This window comes from Nannospalax galili, unplaced genomic scaffold (assembly GCF_000622305.1).
Source record: "Nannospalax galili isolate Female #2095 unplaced genomic scaffold, S.galili_v1.0 scaffold146, whole genome shotgun sequence".
In the NCBI taxonomy this organism is placed as follows: Eukaryota; Metazoa; Chordata; class Mammalia; order Rodentia; family Spalacidae; genus Nannospalax; species Nannospalax galili.
The window spans coordinates 8,445,084-8,461,642 of record NW_008357929.1 but is presented as its reverse complement, the minus strand read 5'-3'; the positions used below and the strand labels follow the sequence as shown (position 1 = coordinate 8,461,642).

At 49.6% G+C, this 16,559-nt stretch overlaps 3 protein-coding genes across 5 annotated transcripts in view; 1 reads left to right on the top strand and 2 right to left on the bottom strand.

Moving 5' to 3' along the window:
- The first annotated feature begins 417 nt into the window (after positions 1-417).
- On the top strand, positions 418-6,266 carry Mpdu1 (mannose-P-dolichol utilization defect 1). Of its 3 annotated transcripts, none has more exons than XM_008855796.3 (7): positions 418-908; positions 4,441-4,506; positions 4,668-4,800; positions 5,330-5,415; positions 5,506-5,624; positions 5,753-5,863; positions 5,974-6,266. In XM_008855796.3, the coding sequence occupies exons 1-7, from the start codon at positions 713-715 to the stop codon at positions 6,097-6,099; spliced, it is 837 nt and encodes a 278-aa protein (XP_008854018.1). In that variant the 5' UTR covers positions 418-712; the 3' UTR covers positions 6,100-6,266. The 3 variants fall into 3 exon arrangements, with proteins under 3 accessions (XP_008854018.1, XP_029413416.1, XP_017650534.1); XM_017795045.2 differs by having other exon boundaries at positions 751-908; positions 5,295-5,415; XM_029557556.1 differs by lacking the exon at positions 4,441-4,506 and having other exon boundaries at positions 5,974-6,234.
- A 395-nt stretch (positions 6,267-6,661) lies between these two features.
- Positions 6,662-8,051, bottom strand: Sox15 (SRY-box transcription factor 15). The gene is made up of 2 exons (XM_008855795.1): positions 7,519-8,051; positions 6,662-6,972 (listed from the first exon to the last, which is right to left on the bottom strand). Exons 1-2 carry the CDS (start codon positions 8,049-8,051, stop codon positions 6,804-6,806), a joined length of 702 nt encoding a protein of 233 aa, XP_008854017.1. The 3' UTR covers positions 6,662-6,803.
- A 1,698-nt stretch (positions 8,052-9,749) lies between these two features.
- The window catches only part of Fxr2 (FMR1 autosomal homolog 2), a 22,454-nt gene continuing 15,644 nt past the window's right edge, over positions 9,750-16,559 (bottom strand). The window contains exons 8-17 of the mRNA XM_008855794.2: positions 13,456-13,626; positions 13,231-13,309; positions 12,799-12,908; positions 12,404-12,490; positions 11,914-12,142; positions 11,597-11,794; positions 11,310-11,510; positions 11,123-11,218; positions 10,874-10,974; positions 9,750-10,441 (exon numbers count right to left, since the gene is read on the bottom strand). Coding sequence (XP_008854016.1) covers positions 10,346-10,441; positions 10,874-10,974; positions 11,123-11,218; positions 11,310-11,510; positions 11,597-11,794; positions 11,914-12,142; positions 12,404-12,490; positions 12,799-12,908; positions 13,231-13,309; positions 13,456-13,626 — 1,368 coding nt within the window. The 3' untranslated portion in view covers positions 9,750-10,345. The remainder of the gene's footprint in view (positions 10,442-10,873; positions 10,975-11,122; positions 11,219-11,309; positions 11,511-11,596; positions 11,795-11,913; positions 12,143-12,403; positions 12,491-12,798; positions 12,909-13,230; positions 13,310-13,455; positions 13,627-16,559) is intronic.

Below are 16,559 nucleotides of genomic sequence, written 5' to 3'. Positions count from 1 at the left end.
CATAGGGTTATAGAAATCCTCGGTGGCCACCTCCCCCGCAACAGGCCCCCCCCCCCCCGAATTAGGGGCAGGGAGACAACCTAGGGGTGCTCCACAGCCTGATGGGCAAGTGCACCTCCATCAGGTCGGTGCACCGGGGTCGGTGTCCCGGTGCTGGATGGCAGCGGGAGCGCGGCGGAGCTCTCGGGGTGACGCAGATATCTTACAGATATTCGGCGCCCAAAACCTAGCTCTGACCTGCCTTCCGACCGCCCCCTGGGTTGTCGCCGAGGCTGCAGTCTCTGCGCTCCCTCACCTGAGCTCCCATTCTCAGCCTGCTTCATGGTCACCTTCCACCACCTGGACGAACCAGCAGGGAGAAGCAGCAGCTAAGGAGAGATGCGCGGGACTAGCCACTTTCCGGAGCCATGCCTTTGGAAAAGCCTAGAAGGGACGATAAGAGCGCTATGGCGTCCACACTAGCGCCATTTTGGGGCTTGTACTACTTTTCTCTCAACTTCAAATAACAAGGTTGGCTGAGAGACAAGATGGCGTGTGTGCAAGGAGGGCGGAGAACGGAGGAAGGGAAAAGCTTGCATTCTTGAAAGTGTAAACAAAGAAGCGGAAGGCCTAACCTGACAGGCTTTAAGCCTCTAGGGCATGTAGGCAAGGGCTGTGAAGAAGACGTTTCTTAGAACCGCCAGAGATCTGGTGTTGGCGGGGGAAGAGAGCCATGCTGCTGGAAGAGGCGGGGGAGTCTGGAACGAGCATGCGCAGCGTAGGTCAATGGCGGGCTACCGATACTGGCGGAAGACTGCTTTCCAGCATGGCGGCGGAGGTAGATGGGCCGTTCAAGAAGGCGCTGGTGCCGATTCTGTTACCAGAGAAATGCTACGATCGGCTTTTTGTTCAGTGGGACTTGCTTCATGGTGAGTTTTATTCAGTTTCCAAAGTATTGTTTGAACGACTTTGGACCGTAAGTGACTAAGTGACTGAGGTGGCTATTGCCATCCGGGGCTGGACGGAAGGCGCTTCTGAAGAGGGCGGAAGTATGTTGGGCCCTGAGTAGGGAAGACTCCATATTTGGGCATGAGGGGGCAGTCGCCGGGGGCAAGTAGCCAAGTTTGTGCTTTACAAGAGAAGGCTCACCTCATCTTTGTTTAAATTTTTCTGGTGCTGGGGATTGAACCGAGGGCCTGATGCATGTAAGGCAAGCACTCTACCAACTGAACTATATCTCCAACGCAGAAGGTTTACGTTTTATGAAACAAAAATCTAATCAAATTATTTCAGCCTTCATTATTAGGTTGCTAGCAAAATTAACTTTAATTCAGATAAATCAGGCCTTTAGGACGTCCCAAAGGCTCTTGCCATTCCAGTGGCTGCTGTTTCAGGTCATTGGCTCCAGGTACAATTTAGGGATAATTGTCTTCTCCCCTGCCCCTTTTGGGGGTAGGTTTGATTTTTTTTGAGACAGGGGCCTCATTTTGTAGCCCAGACTTACCTGGAACTTATTATGTAGCACAAGCTGGTCTTGAATGGGCAACAGTCCTACCTGAGCCACCAGAGTACTGGGAAGACAGGAATAAGCTGTCACATCCTGCTCTCTTCCTTTTTCTCCACAAGGCAGCGCATCAAGGCAGCTCATGGCCAGGGCTCACATCAGACTCAGCCTTTGGGAAGCCTTCTCCATCTGCCTCAGTGGGTTCCAGTTCCCAGAGGACTTCATTCTAGCACTTTTTTTTTTTTGTTTTTAGGGACAGAGTCTCCCTGTAGCCCTAGCTGGCATGGAACTGTATATGTAGACCAGGCTAACCTTGATCTCACAAAGGTCCTGCCTCTGCCTCCCCAGTGCTGGGATTTAAGGCTTTTGCCACCATGCCTAGTCTCTTCATTTGTTTGCTTTGTTTTTGTTTGTATTTTTGTTTTTGAGACAGGGTCTTATAGTGTAGCCCTGGCTGGCTGGAACTCAATGTATAGACCAGACTGGCCTCAAACTCACAGAGAACGAGCCGCCTCTGCCTCCCAAGTGCTGGGATTAAAGGTGTACATGCCCGACTTTGTGTGTGTCTGTGTGAGGGGTTTATTTTTTTTTGGTCTGGCACATTTTGACCTCTGAGAGTCAGACACCACTGGCCCAAGTTCCTCCTGGGTTAAGGCTTCAGTGATAGAGAAGTGGTGAATAAGCAGGGATAAAAGCAAGCAGAGGGGAATATAGGTTCAGTGGTTCCCAGCACTCACATGGCAACTAAGGACTATCTGAACTCTAGGGGGTTCAGTGCTCTCCTCTTACGTACATGCAGGCAAAACACTGAATTACATAAATCATAAAATTATATACATACAATCACGTAAAATACATGAATTTAAAAAAAGGCAGAGGCAGGCAGATCTCTGTGAGTTCAAGGCCAGCCTGGTCTACATAGTGAGTTCCAGGCCAGCTGGGGCTACAGGGAGACCCTGATTCAAAAAGCCCCCCCCCCCCAATAAAGCATTTAGCAATTAGGTGTGGTGGTGCATGCCTTTAATTCTGGCATTTGGGAGTCAGAGGCAGGAGGAACATTGTGAGTTCAGGCCAGCCTGATGTACATAGTGGGTTCTAGGCCAGCTGGAGCTACAGGGAGACCCTGTCTCAAAAAGACCAAAAAAAAAATATTTAGCTGCCTCCCTCTCCCCACCATGTGTTACTCAGAAGCAATGACAGGCCAAAGGGTTTAGATATTTATTTGGGGCCAGTGAGAGGGCTCAGTGGTTAAAGGTACTGAGTTCATTTCCTGGAACCCATGTAAAGTTGTAAGGAATTTGTTTTCCTCTGACCTCCACACTTGCTGTGCCGTATACATAATTTATTTTTTACATTTATTATTTATGCATGTACAAATGTATACCATAGAGTGCATGTGGAGGTCAGAGGACAAGTTTCAGGAGTCAGTTTTCTCTTTCTACCATGTGGGTCTCAGGAATTGAACTCAGACCATTACTGAGCCACCTTGTCAGCCCAATAATTTTTTAATTTATTTTTACTTAATTTTACTTAACTAATTATTTATTGGTCTCTTTTTAGATGGTCTCCCTATAGGCCCAGCTGGCCTGTAACTCACTATGTAGACCAGTCTGGCCTTGAACTCACAGAGATCCGCCTGCTGGGACTAAAGGTGTGCAACACCATGCCTGGCAAAATTTATTTTGTGTGAGTGTTTTGCCAGGGCCCTTAATGTATTTTACAGTTTTTTTTTAGTAGGGCTGGATGCTCTTCTAGAGCACCTGTTCAGTTTTCAAGATGACAGCCACCTGTATGTAACTCTAACTCTAAAGGCTCCTACACCCTCTTCTGGACTCCACAGGCAACACCCCATCACTACCACCACCACACACATAGCATTTACTCACACACATATATATAAATAAAAATAATAGCTGGGCATGGTGGCTCACACCTTTAATCCCAGCACTTGGGAGACAGAGGCAGGCGGATCTCTGTGAGTTCAAGACCAGCCTCATCTACATGGTGAGTTCCAGGACAGCTGGGGCTACAGGGAGACCCTGTCTCAAAAAGACACCCCTCCCCCCCAAAAGAAAATAGTGTCATGACCAAAATCAGCTTGGTCAAACTCTTAAAGCTTCGATTCCCAGCACCCACATGGCAGCTATGAACCGTCCTTAACTCCAGTTCCAGGAGAATCCTAAGCCCTCTTCTGACCTCCGCGGCACTCACATACATATATAAAATGAAAATAAAATATTAAAAAAAAATTTTAAATAAAATTGAAATACATTAAAATTTTACATTTTTATTTATTTGGCTGGGCGTGGGGCACAAGGGCTATGGTGTGTATGTGGAGGTCAGAGGATAGCCTTTGGGAGTTGATTCATTTCTTCCACCATGTGGGTCCCTAAGATTGAACCGGGTCATCAACAATTTGCCAGCCCTAAAATTTAGATATTTATTTTGGTTGGTGGTTTGGTTTTTTTTGAGACAGGGTCTATGTAAACCAGGCTGGCCTCAAACTCAAGAGATTTGCCTGCCACACCCAGCTAGATGTTTATAAGAAAGGGAAGGTTGTTGTGTTGGGTGTGGTGGCACACACCTTTAATCCCAGCACTCCAGAGGCAGAAGCAGGTGGATCTCTGTGAGTTCAAGGCCAGTCGGGGCTATAGGGAAACCCTGTCTCAAAAAGACCAAAACAAAAACAAAACAAAACAAAAAAAACAACAAAAAACAAAAAGGTTGGATGGGAAGATGGACATTAAGGTAGAAGCTGTTTTGGCATATACCTAGTCTGAATGTGAAAGGTTTATGGCAGGAAGGACTTTTTTTTCCCAGTCACCCCTTCCATTCCCCAGTTGGAGGCTTACTTATGTGGTCATACTAAGGTGGGGAGAACGGAACAGCCTGTCAGAGCACTTAAAACTGTGGCCTGGGTTCTAGAGGCCTCTTTGCTTACTTTTTTCTCTTCTCAGTTCCCTGCCTCAAGATTCTCCTGAGCAAAGGCCTCGGGTTGGGAATTGTGGCTGGGTCACTTCTTGGTATGTATCTTTCCTTCCTGCTGTCAGAATAAGGGTTGGGGTGTTGAGGAGCTAATACACTATGCTTAGATGTCTCTTCTATAACTGTTCTATTGTGCTGGCCAAGAGTTGGGGGAAGGAGCTACTTTCTCATCCCTACTCTTCTCTAATCCTTTCCTCAGTAAAGCTGCCTCAGATATTTAAAATCTTGGGGGCCAAGAGTGCAGAAGGACTAAGTCTCCAGTCAGTAATGCTGGAGTTGGTGGCATTGACTGGAACCATGGTCTACAGCATCACCAACAACTTTCCCTTCAGGTGAGGGACCCACTCTTCATGCCCAATTCTTCTTTTAATATTTTGAAATTAATGTATTTGATGGGGGATGAGGTACTCATGCCATGGTGATATTTGGAGGTCAGAGTCCAACTATGGGAGTTGGTTTTCTCCTTCCACCATGTGGGTCCTGGGGATAGAATTCAGGTCATCAGACTTGGTGGCTAGCACCTTTACCTGCCGAGCTACCTGGCTGACTCCAGTGCCCACAGTTCTGATGGAGATTAAAGTGGAAAAGGAAAAAGGATAAGAAAGCTTTAGTCCTTCCAGACTCAGAGATCTGATGGCCTGTGCCTCCCCAGTGCTAGGACTAAAGGCATGTGCCACCACACGTGGCTGAAGTGAGCATCTCAGTAATGTCCATATTCCCAAATGAATCAATCACAGGTGGGAGCTGTGGGTTACAGAGCACAGGCTAATCAGAGAACTGTGTCCCTGATGGATGGGCTATGGAGGCTTTCCCTGCCTCTTTCCAGGCCTGTTTTCTTCCTCCCAACTCTTGACTCTGCAGCTCTTGGGGTGAAGCCCTGTTCCTGACACTCCAGACAATCACCATCTGCTTCCTGGTCATGCATTACAGAGGAGAGACTGTGAAAGGTACTGGGGAACCTTGTTGGGAACTCAGGCCTGGGGAAGCTGGAGGACACAAGGAGGTTCAAGAGGGCTCCTTGTCTCCCTGACCCCCAGGAGTCGCTTTTCTCGCCTGCTATGCGCTGGTCCTGCTGGTGCTGCTTTCATCACTCACACCTTTGGCTGTAGTCACCCTGCTCCAGGCCTCCAATGTGCCTGCTGTGGTGATGGGGAAGGTGTGTACTGGGAAGGGAAAGAACAGAGTGGAATCTCAAAGGGATGCTAGAAGGAGGGGAATGAAGAAATCAGTGGTGAGAACATGGGGAAGGTTCGCAGAACCAACTGTCTAAACTTCTTCCCCTAGCTGCTCCAAGCAGCCACCAACTACCATAATGGGCACACAGGCCAGCTTTCAGCCATCACAGTATTTCTGCTGTTTGGAGGCTCCCTGGCCCGAATCTTCACCTCCATTCAGGTGAGTGCACCTTCTGTCCTCTAGAGGGCACTAAAGCCTCACCTCGGCTGAGGATTAAATCTGCTCCTCTAAAGGAACTTTTCTAGAGCTTTGCCCTTTCTCACAATCAGGAAACTGGAGACCCCCTGATGGCTGGAGTCTTCGTGGTCTCCTCCCTCTGCAATGGCCTCATTGCTGCCCAGGTTCTCTTCTACTGGAATGCCAAGCCTGCCCACAAGCAGAAAAAGGAACAGTAGAGCTGAGCCAGCTACTAGACTCATTCCATTGATCCACGTACATCAGGGTCCTCCCACATGACCCAGCCTTCCGGTTTGACTTACCCATCTTCCATTCCTCTACAATGGCAATTCCTGAGCCAGGGTTTGTGGAAATAGTAAAGCTTTTCTAAAGTCCTTTTCCTCTACTAGTTGCTCATTTCACCATTTATTTGGCTGAGATCCCTTTCTCTATAGCAACTTTCTCCTTATTGGGCCAGATACCTTGCCCTGTCCACTCACTTTCCTTCTGGTCCTAGGACACAGCCTGGATAAAGAGTTGGATGGAAGTAGGGACTTGATGCTGCTTCCTCTCCCCGCTGGCTGGGGCTATTTTTTGGACCCCAGTACTGGGAGTGGGGGAGGGGGACAGAATGACTCAGGCAGGGCCCCAGGGTGGGGTGAGGAGGTACCTGCTGTGACAAGTCCAGGCAGAAAGGAGTGGAGATGGCACTGGCTGCTGCTGCAGTGAGGGGAACACAGATGGGACAATAAAGACTCAAGAGAGACATGGTTTAATTGTACAAAACTGTGTTTAGTGTTGTTTTGTGCATTCTGTATCTGTAGGTCTATAGGCCTCTGGCTGTGGTCCAACACTGGAAAGGACCGGCTCTGCCTGGGGCTATGGGGTTGGTCCTGGATGAGGAAGGCTATGGCCCTTACCAGGAAGCCCAAGTCCCTGCCAGTTAAAGGTGTGTTAGTGGCATGGGGGCACCAGCAAGGGGAGTGTTGTATGGAGTGGGAGAACCTGGGGGTAGGTAGGGGGGAAAAGGGGGTATCAGCTCCCCCTGGAGCCTAGGATCACTCGGAGGGAGGGAGCATGGTGAGGGAGTCTCCGGTCTACAGTGGGAAGAGCTGCAAAGAGAAACATGGGGGTTACTTCCCTGGGTTGGAGAGATTGGGCAGTGTCCCCAGCTCATGGGGGGACTGGTCTGACCAGTTTGGGGCTGACAGGGTTAGAACTTGCTACCAAGCCAGCCATGTATGGCAGGCATGGAACCAGACCCTAGGATGGCTTAAAGAGCAGGGCAGCTCTGTCGGGGCACGCTCAAGAGCCGGCTTGCGTGCTGGTGTGCTGTTTTCCTCTTTTGGGGCAGCTGGCCAGGAAGGAGCAGCAGGATGGGATTGGCCTCTCCTTGCCCCCGGGGCTGGGAGAGGAAGCCGGGTCACACACGGGCCAGCAGCAGGGGGAGATGGGCATCCCAGTAAGAAGAACACAGCCGGCCGGCTGAGGTGGAAAAGCCTGTGGCCCTCAGGGCCTTCCCGCACAACCTCTGCCTGGTATAGTTTTTGCTTGGATGGGCTGGGGTTCTCCAACCTGGCCCTCTGGCATCCATTCCCACCCAGGGCAACATGAAGAGGGGGGATAAGCGTCCTTCACCCCATTCCCCAGGCACTCACGCGTAACTGGTAGGCAGGTAGGCTGTCGAGTAGTTGGGGGGCTGGTACCCAAAGCCTCTACTCCCTTGGGTGGCTGTGTATCCCGGCCCCCAGTGCGGGCCCCCACAGGCCAAGCCGCTTGTTCCCGGGTTGAAGTGTGTAGAGCCGGTGCCGGAACTCTTGGTCTTGCGCCGGGGCCGGTACTTGTAGTCAGGGTAGTCGCGCAGGTGGCGGGCGCGCAGGCGCTTGGCCTCCTCCACGAAGGGCCGCTTCTCCTCGTCGCCCAACTGCTTCCACTGCGCGCCCAGGCGCTTCGAGATCTCAGAGTTGTGCATCTTGGGGTTCTGCTGCGCCATCTGGCGGCGCTGAACAGAGCTCCACACCATGAAGGCATTCATGGGCCGCTTCACTTTCTCGAGCGGCAGTCCGGCGGACGCCCCCGGGCTCCGGGCACCCTCCTGCTCCCGAGGTCCAGAGGGCAAACAGATTGCAGCTGTGGGAGCGGGAGGCTCCAGGCTCCAAGGGTGGGCCTGCGGGGAGCCGGGCAGCGCCATGGGTTGGCGGTAAAGCCTCTGGAAGTGGGCACCTGAATGCCCTCTCAAAGTCAAGATGGAACTCAAAATTGAAGAAACTTGGGTACTTAAAAGTCCGGAGTCCCTGAATCGAAACTTTGCTCCCAAGCAGTTCGTCACCTTTCGAGAACTGGATGTAGAATCCGCCGGGCCTGGCACTCCTGTTCTGGAGGCACCCCTGTCCTGGAGGTTTGCGCTTTTAAGTCTACCTGCCGCCAGACCCTCTCTCCACCCTGTGCCGTTAGTTCTATGGGGTTCTTGGTCTCCAAAGCTCCGGCAGCTGCCTAGAGCACAGCCCAGGTGCTACAGACCTTCCCCACCAGTACTCTGCGTCTGCGAAACAGCTTTTACCAACAGCCTTTACAGCGTGACTCCTCCCCAATCCCTCCCAGAGGCTGCGCCAACATCCCTCTCCCCGTAGGCAAACCCAGGTGTCCTGTTCTTCCGAGTCCCGACACCTCCCCTAGGGCACCACGCCCCCCTCTCCACCCTAAGCCTGAAAGTCAGGCCTTCTAGCCCCAGTGGCTACAATTGTCCCTTCTCAAGCTACCTGCTTCAAGTAAATTCCTTTCCACAATGGGATCAAGCAGGGACATCATATGCCCTCAGGGTCAGTCAAGCTGCGAGACCCTACGAAGGTCTCACTCCCCACTCAAATCCTTTTCCGGCATCTGTTGCTCCTCAAACCCCTGACCTGTCCCTGAGGCAAGAAACTCGAAGGGAGGTAGTCCATTTTTGTTTCCTGAGTCATTCCAGCAGGTGCCTGGGAGGTTATTCTCCAGATGAGAAAACTAAAACTAAGGCCGTACCTCCAACCCCCATCAAATTTCTCTACTGCCACTAAATTATGACCAGTTTCATCTTTAAACCCAAGGTAGGAGGAGGGGGCCAAGAAAGAAGTCTGGACTTGGAGATACGGTTTAAAAATGAAGGCTTTCTTTTTTTTCTTGGTGTGTGTGTGTGTGTGTGTGTACACAAGTGTCATAGTGTACAAGTGGAGGTCAGAGGACAATCTTTGGGAGTCTGTTCTCTCCTTCCACCACAGGACTGAACTCAGATCATCCATCAGTCTTGGCAAGTACCCTTCACTGGTGAGCCATCTTGCCAGCCCTGATACATACTTCCTAAGGACCCAAGTTATTGGTTAAGGTCACAGCTTTGAAACAGCATTCAGGACATCCTCCTACAAGTTATCTCCAACCCATAGCCCTCTCCAGCTCCTCACAGGCTCAGGCCTGAAGTCTCCCAATAGGCTACTACATCTTCACCCTTGGAACCCTGATTCCAAAAGCTGAGATCAGTGATGTGGATGGATTCTGGAGCCAGAGACACATAGGCCAGAAATAAAAGGTGACCTCCTGGGTTCCAGAGGCTGTGATGAGGGAACTCTATTTCCCCTTCTGCTTCAGCTTCAAGCAGCCCTGCCTAGTCTCCTGTGACTCAAGGCATAGGAGTGGCCCAACTCTATCAGCAACCAGGGGGAGGGAAGAAACAGCAAGGCCTGAAGCAGTCCTCTGGACCAGAAGAGTACCTGGGTCTGGAATTCCCAGAATACCATCTTCCTGACACAGAAAGAGAAGTGTAAGGGATAGAGAACAAGAGCCAGGGACCAGGGCAGGCCAGTCCCAGAGATTCAAATGGACCACCACGCTGGGGACAAAGAAGACAAGGAACCATTGGGCCATTTGGATTTTTTTTATTCTCTTTTTAAATACTGTACAGTGAAAAATAAATACGCCTTCTCATCCACCAGACAAGGTTAAGACCCTCCCACCCCCTGGGGGACCTTGTCACCCCCCTTCATACACACCCCTGGTTCTACTCCAAAACCTTCCCCATGCCTCCCACCCACAGATACCCTTACTATCCCAATCTTCCACAGTGATGAGGCCCCAGAAATGGGGGGTACAGGATGGGAGGAGGGATAGCAGGGGAGCCCCCCTGAACTGTCAAATCTGGGTGGGTCAAGGAGCACCCCCACCAACAGGTGGAGAATGGGGGTGTTCAGAGGTTGGGGCATTAGAGGATAAAGGCACATCCAGTCTGATGGGGAAGGGGAGGCTCCCCTTACCCTGGGGTAGGGTGGACAAGGGGGGGGTATGACCCTGTTACACACCCCTCCACTAGCTCCTGGAGGTTGGGGGGGACCCAAGCTGCTGTGCCACCCCCCTCCCCCATAGATAAGAGCAGCTCCAGCGCAGGTCAGTTAGACCCATGAGGGCCATGGTGGTGGGCAGCAAGCGAGATGGAGAAAGGAGGGATGTGGGCTGGAGGTTTTATGAAACCCCATTCACCAAACTACCCATCTCCAAGGGGGCAGAGAGCTCCCCGTTCTCCGAGGGGCCCTTGGGATGCTTGCTGACAGAGTCACCCTGAGAGGAAAAATGGAAGGAAAGCAGTTCATCAGCACACCAGGTGAAGGCACTCCTTTCCACTATACTCATACCTGGTGATCAGGGGCTGCTTGCTCCCTGCTCTACCCTGAGTCAGGCCTTCTGTTCTGCGCCAGCTCTGCTCTATTCTCAGTGCAATCTAAACTCTTTTATCAGACACAACCAGATCAACAACTCAGATATTTCTTGTATCTGTGCCCCCTGCCCCCAGAATTTTTAAAATGGAGTGGAGGCTGGGCTTGGTGGCACACACCTTTAATCCCAGCACTCAGGAAGCAGAGGAAGGTGGATCTCTTTAAATTTGAAACTAGCCTGGTCTACAGAGTGAGTTCCAGGCCAGCCAGGGCTACATAGTGAGACCCTGTTTCAAAAAACAAAAGGAGTAGAGTAAGCTGCATCTTGCTTGCCTACCTTCGGTCCTGAAAGAGAATCCTCTGAGGGTTTAGTGCGTTCCAGAGGTGGCCGCTGACGGCTCTGAGACTCTGCTCGTGAGATATAGTCAGCCACAGTCACTGGGGAAGGCAGAGGATCAAGACATTCAGAAACTCAGGTATCCAGCTCCAGGGCTCCCACGAACCCAACCCTGGTATTCCTACAGCATGAGGCATCCCGTTCTCAGCTCCAGGAGGGCTCCTGGCCTGCAATGTAATGTCAGCTAACCTGGCTGGCGGTCTCTGCTGATAGACCCATCGGTCCGGTTACCACGATTACGGCGGCGGCGGCTACGATTACGACGCTGGGGTCTTGATTCATCTTCTGTGGAGTAAAGAAAACCAAGTCATACACCCACCTCTCATCCCTCATTCTTTCCCATGTCCATGTCTCAGAATCTGGGCACGCTCCTCACCCAGGCCATTCTCTGTCATATTAGGACCATCAGACTCCAGGCCTCCATCCATGACAGTTCTGTCCTCATCAGTACGACGTCGGCGGGATCTGCGACGGCGGGCACTTGCTGGAGGGGGCTCACCAGGCTCTGAATCAACTGGAGGCTCTGGTTCAGATGTGTCCAATAGGCTGTAGGGATTACTGTCTGGATCCTTTAGCACTGGTGAGAGAAAAGAAAGGCATTGAGAATCACATGACTACCATCTAACCTTTTGGCCCAGATTCATGACCCCAGCTCTCTGGTACCTGAACTAATAGATGAAGAATTGTATCTTGAGGTGGGCCGGGAGACAGGTGGGGGTCCCCTTCCCCGGCCCCCAATTGGCCGCCTCCGGCTTTCTTCCCCACGATTTGGGGGATCTCGGTCCCCAGGCCCTGCTCGATTAGGCTCCTCTCTCTTCTCTGACTCTGTCTCAGAAGCTGTAGATGGGTCTGAGCTGGGGCCTGAAGCACAGGAAGGATTTTCTGGTCTTGCTCTAGGATCTACCACCATACCCCACTCATGGCTTTCCCCAAGCTTCCACCCAAACATCTACCTCCTCCACTGCCCCTACAGCTCTTACCATAGGCAGGACCACCAGTTCTCCGGCCCCGGCCCCGGCCCCCATAGCTGCCCCCATAGGTTCGAGTCGTGTGCAGGGAGGAGGAGGAGCTCTCATCTGTGGAATAGCCAGCCTTGTCACTGCCACCACCACTGCCACCCCGTCCACTCCCAGGAGGGCGAAAGCCCAACCCAATCTGCCGAAGCTGTTCATCAATCTGTAGTCTCTCCAAGCGAAGTTGTTCTACCTCCTGGTTGGAAAGATGGAAGAGAGAGGATTAAGATGAGTGTACATCCCCTTCCCTTATGCTTCTCTATCCTGATGGTCTGTGTGTAACTAAGTTCTCAGGATTGCAAGAAGGAAGACAAAGGCTGAACAATGACAATTTGAGATTCAGCCCCAGGGCCAAAAATATCCAAAGAGACAAGCCAGGCACACAAGTCTCAAAGATTATATACTAGCAGCCCTTGCCCCCTTGCTATCCTGGCATCCCAGCTTTGGGCATGGCTACCTGCAGGTAAGACAGGTGATACTCCAGCAGCGCTTGGGCATTGCTGATATTCTCTCGGGTGCCAACAAATATGAAAGGAACCATTCCCTGAAGAACAGAGCAAAAGAAAGGTTAGAAATGAGTCAGGTATGATGATGGCACACATAATCCCAGCACTTGGGAGGCAGGTGGATCTCTACTAGGCTGGAGATCAAGGCCAACCTAGTCTACATAGCAAGTTCCAAGTCAGCTGAGGTGACAAGGAGACCGTGTCTCAAACAAACTTCCTTGCCAAAAAAAAAAGAGTAAGAAATGGCAATCAAGTTTCTGTGGTCCACCCCCCTAGAAATTCCCATCCCTCAGAAAACAATATGTCCTACTTCTGTAAACCAACCTCTAGGCCGATATGCCCATACCTCCTCCCTGGGATTCTTCTTGTCGTTATCACCTTCCACACGAACCCGCACCACACCAGACTTATCCACAATCTCCTGGATCACTTTCCCGTTCTTTCCGATCACTTTGCCTCAAAGGGTAAAGGAGGAATTAGGGTTTTTAATTTTTGTGTTGTTAATAAGAGTAGAAATAGTATCTCATTCCCCCATCTCTATGTCACTTAGCTCATTCTCCTGCTTCTTGGTTTCTGGTGAGCCTTTATGAAACCAATACTGCAACATCCCTACAAATCCATTATTATCTTATCTCATTCCTATGACAGGCTATGTACTCTGTCCTTGTGAAACTACAAGTCCAGAGTAATGCCAATCACAGCTATATGCCCAAAATTGTTTTCAAGAATCTGACATATGAGCCCCAACTCAATTCCTCATATATATCTCCAAACTTACCAACCAGGTTCCTAGGCACTTGCACAGAGTCCTCAGAAAATTCCAGGTAGCTTCGAGCCTGTCGGCATGCCTCAGGGGTCTATAGAAAGAGTAATCTAAAATAGAACCTTGGTTTGCCACTCTCTGACTTTGGAGAAACAGGTTTCCACCAAAATCAGACAGATTTTGCTTGCCACTTTAACCTCTATCCTCTAAGGAACCACAAAAGACAGATCTTTTGCTGACCTCCCCATAGATGCGGAAAGTGCAGGTCTCTTCACCCAACTCAATGGCAGTCACCCCAGGTACTTTTCGAGCCTGCTGGATGTTGGCACCATGAGTCCCAATTGCCAAACCCATCAGGTCCTCTCGTACTGTGAACTCCTCCTGAAATGCTGCTGCCAACTGCTTGCTTGTCTGAAAGAAAAAGGCACTGTGAGAATCATGGTGGTGGAATCTCAGAACACCTATCCCGGGCACCTAATCCTTTATATCATTTAAATAAGAAAAAAAAAAAAATCTGTGAAGGAAAAACAGGTCAAAGAATATCAAAACCACATGGAGCCTGCTAACCACCAAGATCTCCATAGAAATCTCAAGCACTTTTAGGTACCTAGGGCTTGTGGGGCGGGCAGACTGTGTAGTCAGAGCATATTGAGCTAGAAGCCACCAAAGTTCTGGATTTGGCTCTAACACTAACACTAACTGTGCTCCTTAACAAGACACATACTCCATACCTCTGGGCTAACCATCTGCCAAGTCATTACACGTGACCTGCTCATTCTCAAGACTAGCAAGAGGGATGTTCCTCCCTTTCAGCCCCTCCTACTCTTAGATTTTTTTTTTTTCCCCCTTTTTTCTTTTGGTCTTTTTGAGTCAGGGTCTCCTTGTAGCCCCAGCTGGCCTGGGACTCAGAGATCGCCTACCTCTGCCTCCCAAGTGCTATGTAGACCAAGCTGGCCTTGAACTCAAGAGATCTGCCTGTCTCTGCCTCCCAAGCGCTGGGACTACAGGCATGCACCACCATGCTTGGCTTTACTCTTAGAATTTTTAAGAGCACTGCCTGATCTTCCAAAGTACTCTGGTTCAGTTCCCAGCACCACATGGTACCTAACAACTACCTGTAATTCTAATGCCCTCTTCTGGTCTCCAGGGGTATTACATACACAGATGCATTAACATACATGCAGACAAAACACTCATACACATAAAAAGAGTTTTAGCCAGGTGTGATGGGGCACATCTTTAATCCCAGCACTCAGGAGACAGAGGCCAGCCTGGTCTACATAGTGAGTTCCAGGCCAGCTAGAGCTACAAGGAGATCCTGTTTAAAGAAGACAAAAATAAATAAATAATAAAGTATTTAAAAAAATTTTTTATAAATTAAAAAAAATTTTTTTATCTATTATTTTTATGTGTATGCATGTATTGCCTGCATGTAGGTAAGTGCACCTATGTCATGCAATGCCCTCGAAGGTCAGAAGAGGCTGTTGGAACCCTTGGGACTGGAGTTACGGACAGTTGTTAGCTGCCATGTGGGTGCTGGGATTCGAACCTAGGCCTTCTGCAAGAACAACCAGTGTTCTTAACTGCTGAGCCATCTCTCCAGCCCCATAAATAAAGTTTTAAAAAAGAGACTAGCAAAAGGATTAGACAAGGCCAACATCAAAGTGCTCTTCACAAAAGTACTAGCAAAGAAAAAGAACTCACACTCAAGAGGCAGAGGCAGAGGCAGGCAGATCTCTGTGGAGTCTGAACTTACTACATAGTAAGTTTCAGGCCAGCTAAGGCTACATAGTGAGATTCTGTCTCAAAACAACAAATACACCCCCACTTTAAAAGCATTATCAACTCCTCCCCAATATAAATCCCAAAATATTGGCCTAATGTAGCTTAGTAGTAATGCACATGCCAAGCACAAGCAAGGCTTTAGGTTCCACCTTCAGCACAGAGGGGGGAAAGTTAAAAAAATCATAGGCCAATCACAGTGGGGCACACTTTTAATCCCAGCACTCTGGAGGCAGAGGCAGGCACAATCTCTGTGAGTTTGAGGCCAGCTGTGGCTACTGGGAGACCCTGTCTCAAGAGACCAAAAAAAAAAAAAAATTCATAGTTCCACTTAAGTTCTCAATTTCTTAAGAAAGGATCAGAGTTCAGGAGCAAGAAGGCAAGAAAAGTTCAAAAGGTTCCAGAAGGGGCTTAAGAGAAGGCTAGGCAGTTAGAACACTGGCTGCTCTTGCAGAGGACCAAGGTTCAGTTCCCACCACCCATGTGGTAGCTAACAACTATCTGTAACTCCAGTTCCAGGGGATCTGACACCTTCTTCTGGCTTCTGTTAGCATTGCACGCACATACATACAGGCAAAACACAACACATTTTTTAAAAAGTTCCAGAAGCAGGCATGGAGGCAGCATTTGGAAGACAGAGGCAAGATCAGGAACTCAAAATAATCAATCCTCAGCTACATACTAAGTCTGAGGCTATCCTGGAGTGCATGTGACCCTGTCTCAAAAACAAACTAAAGGGCTGGAGAGATGGCTCAGCACTTAAGCGCAGTGGCTGCTCTTGAAGAAGACCTGGGCTCAAATCCCAGCACCCACATGGCAGCTAATAACCGACTAGAACTCCAGTTCCAGGGATTCCAATACTCTCAAAAAACAAACTAAAAACCAGAAAAGAAACAAGGTTCCAGAAGCATGAGTTTCATATAGGATACAGCAAAGAGATATAGCTGATAAAATATTCCCAGACCAAAATCCAATATTTCCTACTTTCTAAATGGATAGGGTTGAATTATTATAAGGAACAATACTTGAGAAGAGAAGCTGGAGCAAGAAATCTAATTGTGCATTAAAAAATCTTTCACAGGCTGGAGATGGCTCAGGCGGTTAAGAGCACTGACTGCTCTTGCAGAGGACCCGGGTTCAACACCCAGCACCCACATGGCGGCTATGAACCGTCCTTAACTCCAGTTCCAGGGGAATCTGAAGCCCTCTTCTGGCCTCAGAAGCATTGCACGACACGGGTGCACTCATATAGACATGCAGGCAATATACTCATACACATGAAAATAAAAATAATATTTAAAAAAGGGGCTGGAGAAATGGCTCAGAGGCTAAGAACACTGGTTGTTCTTGCAGAAGACCCTGGTTCGAATCCCAGAACCCACATCCAACAGCCTCTTCTGACCTCTGCGGGCACTTCATGACACAGGTGCACTTACCTACATGCAGGCAATACACACATACACATAAAATTTTTTTAAAAATTAGAAAAAAGGAGATGCCAACATGCACTCTTATCCATATCATCATTCAGAAAACTAGTCTGCTGTCATCAAACAGCCTTA

Excerpts from the sequence above, each read along its gene's own strand:
- Mpdu1 (XM_008855796.3), top strand. The coding sequence starts at position 713 with ATGCTGCTGGAAGAGGCGGGGGAGTCTGGAACGAGCATGCGCAGCGTA. Across the intron at positions 4,507-4,667 it reads TGTGGCTGGGTCACTTCTTG|TAAAGCTGCCTCAGATATTT; the intron begins GTATGTATCTTT and ends TCCTTTCCTCAG. Across the intron at positions 5,864-5,973 it reads GAATCTTCACCTCCATTCAG|GAAACTGGAGACCCCCTGAT; the intron begins GTGAGTGCACCT and ends TCTCACAATCAG.
- Sox15 (XM_008855795.1), bottom strand. The coding sequence starts at position 8,051 with ATGGCGCTGCCCGGCTCCCCGCAGGCCCACCCTTGGAGCCTGGAGCCT. Across the intron at positions 6,973-7,518 it reads TACCTGCCTACCAGTTACGC|CTCTTCCCACTGTAGACCGG; the intron begins GTGAGTGCCTGG and ends TTCTCTTTGCAG.